Here is a 13649-nt window from a genome sequence, read left to right as displayed (position 1 = left end):
GTGCCAACTCAGATGTAGAGGAGGCGATCAGGCTAAAAAATTTAAACATGTACCAAGATGGTCAATTCAGGCAAAATAACAAAGGTAGAATAGCAATGAACGATTAGCCGACATCTACATCGGATTTTAATCAGATTGAGCAGGGACTATGTCATTCTCAATGACTTGTTTATTTATTTATTTTTTTAATTATTTTTTTTTTCATATGTGATTGTCTAGCTCAGTTAGCTATGTTTTCCATTGTTTTCCATATGGTCACTGTATTGTTTTCCATTGTTTTCCATATGGTCACTGTATTGTTTTCCATTGTTTTCCCATATGGTCACTGTATTGTTTTCCATTGTTCCATTAGGGTCAGTGTGAAAAACTGGGTGGGGTCGGGTAACCGGAACCAAACAACTTTTTTTTATTAGGCCTAACATGATATATTGGGTACTAGTGAATTTGATAAAGGTTGCAGTCATGGTTTCAAAGTGTCTACAAACCATGCACTTTTATCAAACTGTATCTACTCAGATTTGGTTGTAAATAAACTAACTTGTGTATGTGTTTTCATTTTGTCAATCAACTTATAGAACAGACTCTGCAACATGAATGAGTTGAAAGCAAGTGTATACTTTAAGATCTGTATTTTTGTGTAGGTCACCTAGCTGTTCACCAAATAATCACAAATAACAGTTTTGAATTACCAATTGTGCATTTATAGATTACCTTTGAATAGAATAATTGACAAACACAGTTATTTGGGGATGTGAATTAGAAACCAAACATCATAGGTTTGTTAAGTAAGAACTTTGCTCCAAGTGACAAGCTGAGATTATACATTTTGGGGCAAGATTTATGATTTTAATAAAAGTCACTGATAGTATTCTACTCACTGAAGTGTACATACATTGTAACTATCACACAAGACGTAACATATAAACGGTCTGGTGAGGTAATTTTTCATACGTACCAAAAAATGTCAAGGAATCCATACTAGGCTTTCAACTGTTCTAACAATGCCAGAAGGTAATTGTAATGTCATAGAAGACATGCATTGACAGTTATATACTATAACTTGTAGTTTAACCAAGATTTTATGCAAGTATTTTCACATAAGTAAAAGGTTTATAAACTCAGCTTGTGCTACTTTCAATGATATGAGTCTATAAGTTGGATTTATAGTATAATATTAATCTATATTAGAAAGTTATATTTAAATGAACCAACAAAGAAAATTATCAAATACTGCAATACAGTTCACCTTGCTATCCAGGCCCTAGTTAGCTATCCCATATGTTACAATATTTGAATACATAACACATCATTTTCGTAAAGCCTTCAGTGATTGGCTTAGATCATGTTACACATGGTATGGACAAGTGACCCTCAATGACCTCAATTTGCATGCAGCAGGGACTTTTCATTTTCTAATTTACCTAGGGCAATATTCATGTAACATGGCAGTCTTTTGGTGATTTGCTTTGAGTATGTAAAGAATGTATAATGTCTGAGAATGCGTTATAAAACACTTATTGCCTGGCCTTTTTCGGGAACTACTAGACATCTTATTACCCCTCATGCTGTTATGTAGCAACTACAGTCTTTGGGGTAATAGATGTGAAGATGGAAGAAACTGTTACTAAAATGTGTGGACTTGACTTTTAACGATCGATAGCAGCTTGCAACCAGTAATTTGAGGGGTGGGTACTGTCACTTTCAATAAAAGAGGCTCTACGGGCAATTCATTTATGGAAGAGATTTTCAAGGGAGAGCAAGTCTGTGTTTGAAGATAAAATGCAGTAATTCCAGTAGGAAATTATAGTTTAAGATTTGGTTCATGCCGGTACACTCAAGCAATGTACATTCTATCAACCCATGTAGCGATAGAATCAACTTAGTGGTGGTAATGACTGACAGTTGTCATGTTGGTGACGTAGTGATTGACAGTTGTCATGTTGGTATTGATTAACAGGTTCAGCCTGATGTGGAGGAATTAGATGGTGCAGGAGGAGAGGACCAGGAAGATACAGACTCTGTTAAATCAGAACTAAAACTAGGAAAGCTACAATTTTCCTTGGACTATGACTTCCAGGAGGGCAAGGTGAGATAAGAATTATTTACTTTTTAACAATGACAGCACTAATACTCCATAATCAGCCCATATACACTGTATATCAGCCCATGTACACTCTATATTAGTCCGTCTACACTCTATATCAGTCCATCTACGCCACATCAGTCCATTTACCGGTACACTCAAGCAATGTACATTCTATCAGCCCATGTACACTCTACATCAGTCCATCTACACTCTATATCAGTTCATCTACACTCTATATCAGTCCATCTACACTATATCAGCCCATGTACACTCTATATCAGTCCATCTACACTATATCAGCCCATGTACACTCTATATCAGCCCATGTACACTCTACATCAGGCCATGCACACTCTACATCAGTCCATCTGCACTATATCAGTCCATCTACACTCTTTATCAGTCCATCTACCGGTACACTCTTTATCAGCCCATGTACACTCTATATCAGCCCATGTACACTCTATATTAGTCCGTCTACACTCTATATCAGGTCATGTACACACTATATCAGTCCATCTACACTCTATATCAGGCCATGTACACTCTATATCAGTCCATCTACACTCTATATCATCCATGATATAAACTGCAGATAACAACACTAAAATGATGGTGCCTACTGATGGTAACAAAGATGCTACAATGCCATGCTGGAAATCAGCAGTGTTTACAGTCATGCTACAATGTCATGCTGGAAATCAGCAGTGTTTTAGAGTTGTCACATTCTAACAAAGTCAAGATATGACTGGACTATTTCAGTATACTGGACTATTTCAGTTTTTCAGTGTACTGGACAGTTGTCAACCAGTGTATTTCATACTTCAAGCATGTGATTGGTTTGGCCACTTTCTGTGCAATATATTGATCCACCCAACTAAAAGTTTTCTTGTCCAAAGATATTTTCTAGAAAAGATTGAAATTGGGTGAAAACAGGCAGAGCAGAGCTACCCTATAGAAAAAGATTGTCCTGAACAACAGAATGATGCTTTAACTAATAAGATAACACTTAGTTGAGACTGTTGGATTTATGTATAATCATTGTTCTTTAGTTGACAGTTGGTGTAATCCAGGCAGCTGATCTTCCTGGCATGGACTTCTCTGGTACTTCTGATCCTTACGTGAAAGTCTATCTACTTCCTGATAAGAAGAAGAAATATGAGACCAAAGTACACCGAAAGACACTTAACCCTGTCTTCAACGAGTCATTTACATTTAAGGTATTGCGAGACAGAGAGAGGGAGAAATAGAGGGAGGGACAATAAGCAGAGAGAAGGACACACAGAGCTTAAGATAGATAGAGAAAGAGAGAAATGTAAACACATATACAGAGAGAGAGAGAAATACAGACACATACATAGATGTATACAGAGGGAATACAGACACACATACAGAGCGAGATATGTACAGAGAGAGAGATATGTACAGGGAGAAAGAAAGAGACAGAAATGTACAGTGAGTGAGAGAGTGAGTGAGTGCACGTAACAGTAACAATTAAGCGATCTTTGAAGTTTACATGAGTCACAGTGTACATGTAGAATTTGTCTTATATGCACAACATAATAAAACATTGTGCCCACTAACTCTGAAGACATGAGACTTCATATTATTTGAGTGTCTACATCCACATTATCTATATTGAGCTTTCTAATGAGACCACATATTCAAGGTCAGATATCGAAATGTTCAAAATGTACGTACATGTACACATCTGACATACATGGACTGGTTTCAATCAAACCTTGCATAATTGTCACATATTGTGTAGTTCAGTATGTGCATCACTTTCATGATGGTTCAACCAAATGGCCACCATTTTTTATGAAATGAAACAGGAAGTTGAAAAATTTGGATTATGTATTAGAAGACGACGTGTTTGTTCTAGTTTTGTGTGACTTTTATTTTTATGAGTTCTATTTGTACATTTCTTATTTAAGGTTCCTTACAGTGATGTTGGTGGCAAGATATTGACATTTGCAATCTATGACTTTGATCGGTTCTCACGTCATGATATCATTGGAGAAGTCAAAGTTCCACTCAGTTCCATTGATTTAGGTCGTGTTATTGAAGAATGGCGCGATCTACAAAGTGCCGAAGTACCAGGAGGAGAGGTAATGAGATATGGGGGTAGTACATGTATAACTGGAAAGGATGCAGGAGAGGGAAAAGAAAGATAATTACATATGGGGTAGTATAGCTTGGAAGGATACAAGGGGGGTGGAGAGATGGGAGTAGTATAGCTTGGAAGGATACAAGGGGAGGGATAGATGGTAATTAGATATGGAGGTAGTATACTGTCAATGAGGATTTACTTAATAGACAGTCCAATATGTAATGAAATAAATCAATGTCATTGTATAGTCCTTTCAATAACACTAATAAACCGTGAGGGCAATAACTGTAAAACAAGATTCAATTCAGTTCAATTCAAATTCAAAACCTTTATTGTCCATTAAATTAAAATATATAATGGAAAATTTCCTTCTGGCATCTCAGAAATCCCAATATACAAATACAAATGCTATCACAGACAAATACAACCAAACAGACTAAATTCCTATCACAGTAACAATTCAGTGAATCCACAGTGTAAAATTGAAAACGCAGATGGAATGAAAGGCTTTTTGTAGCAAGTTTTCCTTGTGAGGGGAACTTTGAGTTGCCGACCTGACGGTAGGGTTTTGAACTGAGAATGTAGTGGGTATGACTGATCCTTGAAAATTTGAATAGCTTTTTGTTTCAATGACTGATGGTAGAGTTTGGAGAGCTGTTTCTGCTTTGAACCAATAATCCTTCCCACCTGACTGACGGCTCTCATCAACTTTGTCCTGTCTTTAACTGTGAGATTTCAATATCAGGATACAATATTACGTGTCAGTATGCTTTCCATTAGTGACCGATACACTGATGCTAAAATATCCTTGCTTACGTTAAAACTATCGAGCTTACGAGGCAGATAAAGGCTGTGCTTTCAATTTGGTGACTCTTGGCAAAATTTATCTGAAAATTATGTTTTTGTATTAAATGAATAAAATTTATGAAGTATAATACAGTAGTAGTTATGGTCAACTGCCTGGATTCAGGTTTATCAGCCAAAGATTACATGGCGAAAGGACTAACTTTAGGAGAACCCATAATACAAAACCTGTATCCAGGTCAGCTGTAAAGATTTGATCATCTACTCTTAGACTAATATAGTCTTAAACTGGTATGGAAATATGATTTGAATCACATTAACATAATATGATATAGATTAGATCTAATGTACAAAAAGACAGTAAGAGAAAAACAAAGCTGAATCATTGAATGAAGAGATATCGATGTGCGTGCCATGTGCCATGTGTGGGCAAAGTGTGATATCGATGTGCATGCCATGTGCCATGTGTGGGCAAAGTGTGATATCGATGTGCATGCCATGTGTAGGCAAAGTGTGATATCGATGTGCATGCCATGTGCCATGTGTGGGCAAAGTGTGATATCGATGAGCATGCCATGTGCCATGTGTGGGCAAAGTGTGATATCGATGAGCATGCCACATGCCATGTGTGGGCAGAGTGTGATATCGATGTGCATACCATGTGCCATGTGTGGGCAAAGTGTGATATCAATGTGCATGCCATGTGCCATGTGCCATGTGTGGGCAAAGTGTGATATCGATGTGAATGCCATGTGCCATGTGTGGGCAAAGTGTGATATCGATGTGCATGCCATGTGCTATGTGTGGGCAAAGTGTGATATCGATGTGCATGCCATGTGCCATGTGTGGGCAAAGTGTGATATCGATGTGCATGCCATGTGCCATGTGTGGGCAAAGTGTGATATCGATGAGCATGCCATGTGCCATGTTTGGGCAAAGTGTGCCATGGCTTATATGAACAATTATTATATGGGTTCTATGGGTGCGTTTCCATTGAATTACATTGGAAGTGATACTGGGTGTTAGATAATAAATGATTATATGTAATATTACATTTTATGTATGATTGATTTATTATTTGTAGGGAAAGTCTGAGCTTGGTGATGTTTGTTTCTCACTACGGTATGTTCCAACTGCTGGTAAATTAACAGTGGTTGTACTGGAAGCTAAGAACCTTAAGAAGATGGACGTTGGCGGATTGTCAGGTGAGACTGTGTGTAGTGTATTCAAAACTTGTTTTTTCCCTGGTCTATTCATTTAGACTTATATAAAGATATGTTATGTCATCACCAGTGATGTGTGGGGCACCCTGTCACAGCATACCTTGCAGACTATCATTTGTCTGTGTTTGTAACTCAATAAATTGCAAAAGTCTAAAATATGTATAAAAAGTTTGTTATTGTATGCACACTAACAAACATTTTACAAATTTATTTATCTTTTGTAATGTATTCAGTTACAAACACAGACTTGGCATATGTTGTTTCATATTAATTTTTCTAGTAGGAAGCTATGATAAAATTGTTTTATAAATTAAAATTCCAAAATAAATGCCCAATCCTCATCCATATGACCACTTTAAACTGCCAGTATATCATTGCATCATTTCATTATGTGTTTTTTGGTCCCCACTAGACAAAGTCCTGGCGAACTTTTAGATTGGGCTCCGTGCACCCATGTGTGTGTGTGTGCATGCGTGCATAGCCATTTCTCGGAAATGACTTGACCAATTTCTCTCAAACTTGGTACAAGGACAACACACTATAGCATACATGTGCACATTAATTTATTTTGTGATACAGTCCAATATGGCCACTAGACAGCCATTTCGTTATGATTTGTTCATGTCCAGAGCCATTACTTGGACATGACTGGACCGATTTTTATCAAACTTGGTACAAGGACAACACACTATGGCATACATACGCATGTCAATTTATTTTGTGATAAAATCCAATATGGCCACTAGACATTTTGTTACAAATTTTTCATGTTCAAAGCCATTATGCAGAAAATTTCCATTAAAACTTTATGTAAATAGTGTACTATGATGTATATATATGTATGTCAACTTGTGTCACAATATGATCCAACAGGACTGCTAGGCAGCCATTCTGTTCTGATTTTTTATGTCTGGAGCCATTTGGCAGGCATGTCTGAGCAGATCAATTTCAGTCAATCTTGGTATAAGGGTAGTATACTATTAGGTACATATGCATGTCAATTTGTGATTGCACCTATAACAGACAAGAAGTGTTACAATCAAAACAGGAATCAATAACTCCCAGACAGTGGGGAGTATGTCATTTATAGGTGATTCAAAATGCTCACATTCACTGTCGCTAATTTGCTAGACTACATGTTTGTGAAATGCATTCTGGTTTTAAAACTTTTCAAAAGCGTCTGCAAACACCTTAAAATGACCTTTTTTCAGTCACTTCCCTTCGAGTTTTCGGGTATTTCCGGTCCCACCTAGACCACAGGGTTTTATGACGTCATAAGGAGACATGGTTAGCACGTAGCCTATGACGAGCGTAGTCAACAGGTGAATAAAACTCAACAGCATTGTGAAAAAATATATTGCTAGTGGTTGTAATAGACATCAGTAAACAAAAACTACACTCTACATGTCTTATTAACCAACATTTACCGATATTTACTCACACTTTCTGACTAATTGGCAGTGTCTGTGGGTATAAATGCTAAAATATGATCTCCCCATATTATGGCAAAATAAATTAAAACGGCTAGACTAGATATATATAAACACTTGTAATGTCGCGTGTTTCACATTCATTGACTTTTATTTATCTGATTTTTTATTATTTGCCGACAAGAAGCATTAGATACCATCGTGACGTTTGACGGCATCCCCGGGCCAAGGACGGCATATTTTAGCCCAATCGTACTCGCGTCGCCTTTTGAACAGTGCATTTAACAACAAAGTAAACATATTTCATCTCGATTAAATATACTAGCTATTAGAATACCAATGGGAAACTTCAAGAAGGCGTATCGGGACATGTGCCACAATATATTTGTTGGTCCCATAATACACTAATTGATTCGATTTGCTCCGAGCATATGGAAATATGCTCCGAGTTGTGTCATGTAAATGGAACTGTGACCGACCTAATTTTGTTGTCCATATATAAAATGAGACTGACCTGTAAATTTTTCACAGTTTTCGTTGTGGTCTTGTATTGTCACATGTTTGGCTTGTGAACACAAGTTTACATCTATTATTGTCTAGGGCGTAATATTCTAGTCCGAGTCTGAAACCCATATAAAACCTAAGAAACTCGCATTCGGATCGGACAGAACAGAAGTAGGTCTCATCGACTTGTTGGGGACTCGAATTATTGCTTGTTTTTATCACGGTATACAGGTGATTATTATATATCGGTAGAGGGGTAGTGTTGTCAAGTTTTGTGCAGTCACCGTGGCCGCGCCAGTAAGCTTATACTAGGATAGTTCCGCCGATCAAAGCTGAAGCAGTGTATGTACAATGTACGTATGGAATCGGGAGAGCACAGCGCACATTCGTGTCGGGTTAAATTTATCCACGTGTTGATGTAATCCATATTTATCAATCAGATATATTGTAAAATTCTTCAAGTCGTACAGAAATAACATCTCTAACTTCAAAACAAACCCTGAGAAACTGGACCGGACGTGGCTAGCCAAGTATCTAGTTGCAGGCTTTCTTTCATAACCATGTGCTGGGGTCACGACCTTGATTGCCGATGTCAATATTGTCCAATCATATTTAATATCATGAACACATCGCGATATTTGATTTGTTGGTTTCCTAAACTGTATACTTCGAATACCATGATTCGTTACAGAATTCTTCTAATGAATATTAAATAGACTTGTTGCATTAAATTAAGTGATATCGCAACAAGGGAAACCATACAAGTTTTCTTCCAGATGAGTTGCTAAAGTCATGTAAATGACAACACTAAACTCACGAAATTTCCTCAATTCTTTACAATTTTATTGCTGATAATATGGCAATCTAATAGCTAGTATATTTATTCAAGATAAATATGTTTACTTTGTTGCTAAATGCGCCGTTCAAAAGGCGACATCAGTGAGTATAGTCGAGTATAGTGGGCTATAATATGCTGTCGACGCGATGCCTGTCAAAGATATTGTAATGATTCTCCTTGGTAAATAATAAAAAAAATCAGATACATAAATTGAAACACGCGAGCGACATTACAAGTGTTTATGTATATCTACACTGTAGTCTAGCCGTTTTGATTTATTTTGCCATAATATGGGGAGATAATATTTTAGCATTTATACCCACAGACACTGCCAATTAGTCAGAAAGTGTGAGTAAATATCGGTAAATGTTGGTTAATAAGACATGTAGAGTGTAGTTTTTGTTTACTGATGTCTGTTACAACCACTAGCAATATATTTTTCCACAATGCTGTTGAGTTTTATTCACCTAGTGACTACGCTCGTCATAGTCTTAGTGCTAACGTGTACCCCTTATGACGTCATAAAATCTCGTGGTCTAGGTGGGACCGGAAATACCCGAAAACTCTCGAAGTAAATCCGAAGGGAAGTGACTGAAAAAAGGTCATTTTAAGGTGTTTGCAGATGCTTTTGAAAAGTTTTAAAACCAGAATGCATTTCACAAACATGTCGTCTAGCAAATTAGCGATAGTGAATCTGAGCATTTTGAATCACCTTTATGATGACTTGCTTTATCTGTGTTTTTTCTCAGATCCTTATGTGAAGCTGTCTGTGTATATGGGTGGTAAGAGAATGAAGAAAAAGAAGACCAGCATTAAGAAGAGAACATTGAATCCTTATTATAATGAATCCTTTGTCTTTGAAGTGCCCTTTGAGCAAATCCAGGTTAGTCTATCATTTACTATAATCTCAAATCCAGGTTTAATAGTCTATCATTTACTATAATCTCAAATCCAGGTTTAATAATCTATCATTTACTGTAATCTCAAATCCAGGTTTAATAGTCTATCATTTACTATAATCTCAAATCCAGGTTAGTCTATCATTTACTATAATCTCAAATCCAGGTTAGTCTATCATTTACTATAATCTCAAATCCAGGTTAGTCTATCATTTACTGTAATCTCAAATCCAGGTTAGTCTGTCATTTACTATAATCTCAAATCCAGGTTAGTCCGTCATGTACTGTAATCTCAAATCCAGGTTTAATAATCTATCATTTACTATAATCTCAAATCCAGGTTAGTCCGTCATGTACTGTAATCTCAAATCCAGGTTTAATAATCTATTATTTACTGTAATCTCAAATCCAGGTTTAATAATCTATCATTTACTGTAATCTCAAATCCAGGTTTAATAGTCTATCATTTACTATAATCTCAAATCCAGGTTTAATAGTCTATCATTTACTATAATCTCAAATCCAGGTTTAATAATCTATCATTTACTGTAATCTCAAATCCAGGTTAGTCTATCATTTACTATAATCTCAAATCCAGGTTTAATAAGCTATCATTTACTGTAATCTCAAATCCAGGTTTAATAATCTATCATTTACTGTATTCTCAAATCCAGGTTTAATAGTCTATCATTTACTGTAATCTCAAATCCAGGTTAGTCTATCATTTACTATAATCTCAAATCCAGGTTTAATAATCTATCATTTACTGTAATCTCAAATCCAGGTTTAATAATCTATCATTTACTATAATCTCAAATCCAGAATGGGTACTCTGCTAGGTTTGTACACTTTGATGTCAAGGAATGGGTACTCAACATATATGTCACCATAAGTCATGCAGCCATGCAGTACATGGTAGTTAAGGGGTAAACAAAGTGTTTTTCTTTTGAATACACAGAAAGTAACTCTGGTTGTAACTGTGGTTGATTATGATCGTATGGGCAGCAGTGAACCAATTGGCAAAGTTGTACTGGGCTGTAATGCCTCAGGTGCTGGTCTACGACACTGGAGTGACATGCTTGCATCTCCACGACGACCCATCGCTCAATGGCACACATTGGTTGAACCAGATACATAATGAGGTGGCCAATCATATCTACCCAAAATCTTTGGCCAATGATGTACTTACTCTTTGCAAATATTGATATTCTCATCAATTGCAGACAATTTTATTCTCTGTTTGGTCAACTATGAAACTTTACATGGTGAGAAAAAAAAATTAAAATATGAAAGTAAAACACACTAGGGATGTGAAGGTGAAATGTTATCCATGTTATGTATGGTTTTGTTTCATTTTAGTACAGATAGGAAACTGAACTCCCCCCCCCCCCCCCCCCCCCACTGAAAAAAATGGTGTCTGTTAATCCCAGACTGTTTTTTATTGTAATGGTATGTAACTACCATAATTTGTATAGCATGTGTGTGGGGGGGGGGGGGGGGGGTTAATATGTTATAATCTACACAGCTGTTAACATCTAGTCTACACTGACAATTCATTCCAAAAATACCATCAGTTAGAAACAAGTTATAGATTGGGGTTATGACAACGTCTTTGTGCAAACACTCAGTCAAACCTATCTGTCATGTATTGTTCAAGTCTAAGAATCTAAAGTACAAAAATGTTACCATGGCTACATTTAATTTGGCATGGAAATAGCCAGGCGAAAGTATGTTTATTGTATATTTGTTTGTACTTAGTTTGTTGTATAGAAAGCTCAGCAGTCATATTAAGCAATGCCAAATGGTTAATACACTTTCAATAGTAAGCCCACTATTAACTGAATGGTTAGTACACTTTCAATAGTAAGTCCAATATTAACTGAATGGTTAGTACACTTTCAATAGTAAGTCCAATATTAACTGAATGGTTAGTACACTTTCAATAGTAAGTCCAATATTAACTGAATGGTTAGTACACTTTCAATAGTAAGCCCACTATTGACTGAATGGTTAGTACACTTTCAATAGTAAGCCCACTATTAACTGAATGGTTAGTACACTTTCAATAGTAAGCCCACTATTAACTGAATGGTTAGTACACTTTCAATAGTAAGTCCACTATTAACTGAATGGTTAGTACACTTTCAATAGTAAGCCCACTATTGACTGAATGGTTAGTACACTTTCAATAGTAAGTCCACTATTAACTGAATGGTTAGTACACTTTCAATAGTAAGCCCACTATTAACTGAATGGTTAGTACACTTTCAATAGTAAGTCCACTATTAACTGAATGGTTAGTACACTTTCAATAGTAAGTCCACTATTAACTGAATGGTTAATACACTTTCAATAGTAAGCCCACTATTAACTGAATGGTTAGTACACTTTCAATAGTAAGCCCACTATTGACTGAATGGTTAGTACACTTTCAATAGTAAGTCCAATATTGACTGAATGGTTAGTACACTTTCAATAGTAAGCCCACTATTGACTGAATGGTTAGTACACTTTCAATAGTAAGCCCACTATTGACTGAATGGTTAGTACACTTTCAATAGTAAGCCCACTATTAACTGAATGGTTAGTACACTTTCAATAGTAAGCCCACTATTAACTGAATGGTTAGTACACTTTCAATAGTAAGTCCAATATTGACTGAATGGTTAGTACACTTTCAATAGTAAGTCCACTATTAACTGAATGGTTAGTACACTTTCAATAGTAAGTCCAATATTGACTGAAAAACATTTTGGAGGACAGACATTTGGTTTAAAAGAATTTTGCATGCATTTTTGTGAAACTCAAATCTTCAATTATGGTATTTATTACTGAAATGTATAAAATGAGCACTATGTCTCCCAACTGTGGTAATCTTAACACTGCCTTCTATAGACATTCTGAAGAAATGTACTTAGCCATATTTCATTTACATGTACATGTATAATCTTAAGATACATGTATTTGAAGGGTATTTATTTACTCAGGTAGAGTAGTTTGTTTGCCTGGTTATTATTTACTCAAGTACAATAGATTGTATGGTTTTTATGTCCTCAGGTCGGATAGTTTGCATGATATTTATTTCCTCTCTCTAAAAAGTATTGGACTTGATAAAAACTTTTTGACAAGTCCTTTATCCTACCAACGATTCGACCCCCACACCCAGAATAGTTTGTTTGCCTGGTATTTCTTTACTCTGTCAGGGTAGCATGTGTGGCTGTTATTTATTTAATTATTTATTTATTCCAGTAGGATGGTATATATGTCGGTAGTGTAATTTCATAAATACTATGACATACTAGTGGTATGGGACCTTATAATTTGGTATCAAATAATTATTTTTCATGTGATTTTCAGACCTCACTTGTGGGAGTAGGAAAGAATGAAAGACTGACAAAGTCAAAATTATACAAATACAATCAGCTAAACAGAATTCCTTCTATCTATGTATCGTGGCATGTTTGACTCTCAGAAAGAAACTCTAGATATTCAGTTAGATCTGATATACAAGGGGGCATATCATGTTGTACAATTTATGTAGTTGTCCAAAAAATAATATATTCAATTTGTCAAGAATTAATTGACATCCAACCTGACCTGTAGTAGTCAGTTAAAAAGTACATTTATCAAATCACTAATAGCTGTGAGTTGGAATGTGGAGTTTGTACCATTTGATCACTTTGACCCTAATTAGACTAGATCATGACAATAGTCACAAATGTCAAAGGTCATCAAGCTACTCAATAAAATTA

The 13649-nt window shown here is 36.0% G+C and overlaps 1 protein-coding gene across 4 annotated transcripts in view; it reads left to right on the top strand.

Moving 5' to 3' along the window:
- LOC144452577 (synaptotagmin-1-like) overlaps window positions 1-11287 on the top strand; it is a 69439-nt gene extending 58152 nt beyond the window's left edge. For 3 of the 4 annotated variants that reach the window (XM_078143690.1, XM_078143688.1, XM_078143689.1), the window contains exons 5-10: window positions 1958-2086; window positions 3139-3306; window positions 4024-4197; window positions 6088-6208; window positions 9748-9881; window positions 10856-11287. In XM_078143690.1, the coding sequence (XP_077999816.1) occupies window positions 1958-2086; window positions 3139-3306; window positions 4024-4197; window positions 6088-6208; window positions 9748-9881; window positions 10856-11035 (906 nt within the window). In that variant the 3' untranslated portion in view covers window positions 11036-11287. The remainder of the gene's footprint in view (window positions 1-1957; window positions 2087-3138; window positions 3307-4023; window positions 4198-6087; window positions 6209-9747; window positions 9882-10855) is intronic. The other variant, XM_078143691.1, reaches the window with a different exon arrangement.
- The last annotated feature ends 2362 nt before the right edge of the window (window positions 11288-13649 follow it).

The sequence above is a fragment of the Glandiceps talaboti genome, chromosome 23 (assembly GCF_964340395.1).
Source record: "Glandiceps talaboti chromosome 23, keGlaTala1.1, whole genome shotgun sequence".
Classification (NCBI taxonomy): domain Eukaryota; kingdom Metazoa; phylum Hemichordata; class Enteropneusta; family Spengelidae; genus Glandiceps; species Glandiceps talaboti.
Note: the sequence above shows the minus strand (reverse complement) of the source record. Positions and strands in the feature narration are given on the sequence as shown.